At 42.0% G+C, this 4023-nt stretch overlaps 1 protein-coding gene across 1 annotated transcript in view; it reads left to right on the top strand.

The window, feature by feature from the left end:
- The window catches only part of ENPP5 (ectonucleotide pyrophosphatase/phosphodiesterase family member 5), a gene marked incomplete at both ends in the record, with an annotated part of 6157 nt that extends 2226 nt beyond the window's left edge, over positions 1 to 3931 (top strand). The window contains one exon of the mRNA XM_010178054.2: positions 3755 to 3931. Within this exon, the coding sequence (XP_010176356.2) occupies positions 3755 to 3931 (177 nt within the window). The remainder of the gene's footprint in view (positions 1 to 3754) is intronic.
- Between the last annotated feature and the right edge of the window lie 92 nt (positions 3932 to 4023).

The raw sequence follows: 4023 nt of genomic DNA on the forward strand, positions 1-4023 counted from the left end.
GAGGCTTTGAGCAACCTGGTCTAGTGGAAGGTGTCCCTGCTGATGGCAGGGGGGTTGGAACTGGATAATCTTTAAGGTCCCTTCCAACCCATATTATTCTGTGATATCCTATGATTCTATGACTTAAGTGAACTTTAAATGTGTAAACAAATGTCTCTTCTTGTTTGAAGAATACTCCCTGATTAATCCAAACTCAAATGTCAGTATCTCCAAACTGAGATCATTTCCTCCTGAGCACACTCAGGTGCTTGTACCTGGGCGCTGTTTCTGTCGGTGGTGACAGAAGAGCTGAGTTTGGGAGCTCCATCCTAATGGAGGCAAACATGGTAATGTTGACCAGGATGTTCTCATTACCAAATAAAGGAGTTGTAAAAGTGACCTTTAGTGCTGAAACATCCCCAGTGCAGTAACTGAGAACCTGAGGATGTATAACCTGATTATGCTGTCTGCTAAATGCTGAAAAGAAATAGTATCTGTGCAGCAATTAGATGACAGAATAGTTAAAAAGCCATTTCAAGGGATTTCAGAAATAGCTTGGATTTGGTTTTGCCCAGAGGTTCAGTTATTTATTACACCACTACCAATTAACAAGATTTAGTTTTGAGCACAGCTAAAATTCCTTCCTTGTGTGTTACCAGCTGTAATTTTTATTATAAAACAATGAGCTTCATTCTCAGTTTAGCTATGAAAATAACATACTTAAGTACATAAGGCTAATTCTCCAACAGTTATTCCATGTGTCTTGCTTAAACCAAGGGAATAGTAAAACCTAGTGAGACATTGAGAAAAATTTTGAGTGCTTAAAAATGCAGCAATATCTGCTAATTTAACTGTTGGGCTGCATATTTCTTCCCTGAGAGATGGATTAAAGCCTTGCCAGTGTCTTAGTCTGGGTGGAACTAATTGTACGTTCATGAAGATGGTACCTGCAGCACAGCTGGTGATGCTGGCCTTTTTCTTACATTTAATGTAAATATAGTAATTCAAATAATTCGTTTAGTGTAAAATCATAGTTTGCTGTATTTGGGGCTTCTCCTCCCTTTTATGTAGAAAACTGGCATAAGAAAATCGATTTTGTTAGTAACATAGTCCTGGAAAGACTAGATTGGAGTCTCTTTTCTTGTTGCTGTAACTATATCATGCCTGGACTTTTGCTGTCTCATCTTGACCTTTCTTGTGTTTCATGAGTTTAGTGATTTATTTTTAATTTTTTTTTTTAATGCCAGTTTGAGCCAAGAAACATTATACATTAAACTATTTCCAGTTTTCCTCCAGAATTTTGATACTGTGTTCTAGGAACTGAGGGGGAAAGCAAAGAATCAAGACATTGGTCCCTTCTCCCCAGACTTTTTTGGGTTTTTTTCCTGAGATGTGTTCAAAACACCATGCATGCTGTAAATAGTAGACTGGATGTTTTTTTTTCTCTTGGTTTACTTCAGGAGGTGTTTTGGGTCAAACTAAGCAGTTGTTCTTGTGGTCATCAAGGTGGTAATTTCCTGGGACAGTCAGAGAAGAGCTCACTCACAGGAACAGCCGCTGCAGGAGGTACAGCTAGCTGTGAAGGCAGAATGAGCGAGAAATGATAAATCAAAATGACAGGATGTGCTTAAATCCCACTCATCTGCTAAAAACGGCCACAAAGAAAATGTAAACATCTCCCAGCCGTGCTTCAGACCTCGTAATGCTGGAACAGTCCTGCAGAAACTCGCTCAGATGGAGATTCCTGAGGTTGTTTTTGTGTTCCTGTCTGTGTGTCCTGGTTCCTTCTTTCTGGGCGCTGCTCTTCCAGCTTGTCCAACTGCTTTCTGGCTCTTCAGTGACTCTTGCTGGAAAGCAAAGCTCAGAAACTGGAAACAAGCAAATAAAGGATTAGAGGATAGAAAATGCCTATTTATTTGATAGTCTTAGTGCAGCTCTTGGGGTTTTATACTCACTATGCAGTAGGAGATTAGGGAAGGGGAAGGAGTAGACACCAAGACTACAAGGAGTAGATAGTGCTGTTAGCTGTTGTTGAATACACAGAGTGGCTGACAATTGTAGACCAAAAGTGCCATCATCATCTGCCAGTCCAACCTGTCCCTTCAAACGTTTGCCATGTGTTCCCTGCTGAGGCCTCTGCAGTCTCTGTGCAGCTCCTACTGTGTTAGTGGCGTCTACACGATGACCTTCCATTGAAAGATTAACACTGTCTGGTTTTGCTTATCATAGAATCACAGAATGTATTGAGTTGGAAGGGACCTTCAAAGATCATCTAGTCCAACCCCCCTGCAGTGAGCAGGGACATCTTCACTAGAGCAGGTTGCTCAGAGCCCCATCAAGCCTGACCTTGAATATCTCCAGGGATGGGGCTTCCACTACATCTCTGGGCAACCTGTTCCAATGATCCCCCACCCTCATATTGAGCAACTTGTTCCTAATATCCAACCTAAATCTGCCCTTTTCTAATTTAAAACCATTACCCCTCAACCTATTGCTGCGTGCCCTTGGGAACAGTTCTTCCCCAGCTTTCTTAGAGGCACCTTTCAGGTACTGGGAGGCTGCTAGAAGGTCCCCCCAGAGCCTTCTCTTCTCCAGGCTGAACAGCCCCAACTCTCTCAGCCTGTCCTCACAGGAGAGGTGCTGCAGCCCTTGGATCATTTTTGTGGCCTCCTCTGGACTCGCTTCAACAGGTCCATGTCCTTCTTGTGTTGAGGGCTCCAAAACTGGATGCAGGGAGGTCTCACCAGAGCAGAGTAGAGGGGTAGAATCACCTCTCTCAATCTGCTGGCCACACTTCTTTTGATGCAGCCCAGGATGCCGTTGGCTCATGTCCAGCTTTTCATCCACTACTACCCCTAAGTCCTTTTCCTCAGGGCTGCTTCCCAGCACATCATCTCCCAGGCTGTATTGATAACGAGGATTGTCCCCTCCCAGGTGCAGGACCCTGTACTTGGCCTTGTTGAACCTGGTGAGGTTCACCTGGGCCCACTTCTCCAGCCTGTCCAGGTCCCTCTGGATGGCACCCCGTTAATTAATTGCCAATACTATGATATTACATGGTGTATAGCAACAAACTAGCTACTCTTTCAAAATTAGCTAAACTTGTCACCAGAATGGTGGAAGATCAAAATTGGGAATGGAGTGAAGTTAAATATGTTGCTGTTTATTGGAGTATCTTGTAGAAGGAGAAATAAATAGTTGGATTCACTCAGGTACAAGTTTTCAGAGATGCCAAGAAACAAAGTGGCTTCTCTCTTTGGCCTTTTAAAGGAAAACAACGAACAAACTGCTTCAAAATAAATAAAAAGTGTTATTTGTCATCACAGCCAGCTGAGGGGGAAACAGAGTATGGCCTTGATGTGTTTGCTACTTCATCAACAGGTTTAGGAGCAATCTTCTTGCTTTCAGGCTTTACATGGAGCTAAGAGGAGCTGGTTTCCATGAGACTTAACTGAATGTCTTCTAACTCATTCTGGTGAGAAGCTGGCATTCTGATAACTCTGAAATGAGGGATTTTTCTAAAATTAGCAAAGCCCTTGCAGCTTGGGAATAGGCTGTGAAGTCTGGTGCCAGGTGTGATCTGTGAATGACGCTCTGGATTTCTCACAGTGATTTATTTACGTGTTGTAATCCCCTCTTGTCTCTTACAGCTATAAATAGGTTTTGGAGAAGTGCATTTTTACCCTCCTCTTTCAGTTGGATTTAAACTACTGATGAGTTTAGTAAATATACTGGTATGTTTAAGTTTTGTCTTTGTTTGTTTGTTTGTTTGAAGGTAAACTGGATGAAGTATATGAAGCCCTGACCAATGCTCATCCCAACATGACTGTATATAAAAAGGAGCAGGTTCCAGATAGATTACATTACAAACACAACAGAAAAATACAGCCAATCTTGGCACTGGCTGATAAAGGATGGGAAATTGTATATAATAAGTCTGATGGTTTTCTATGTAAGTATTCTGTATTTTACAGCATTTTGCTACATCTTCCTAGTCAGAGAATTTACGTGGTACTTCCTCAATCTCAAACAGTATTTTATTTT

This window comes from Antrostomus carolinensis, unplaced genomic scaffold, assembly GCF_000700745.2.
Source record: "Antrostomus carolinensis isolate BGI_N321 unplaced genomic scaffold, ASM70074v2 scaffold36361, whole genome shotgun sequence".
In the NCBI taxonomy this organism is placed as follows: domain Eukaryota; kingdom Metazoa; phylum Chordata; class Aves; order Caprimulgiformes; family Caprimulgidae; genus Antrostomus; species Antrostomus carolinensis.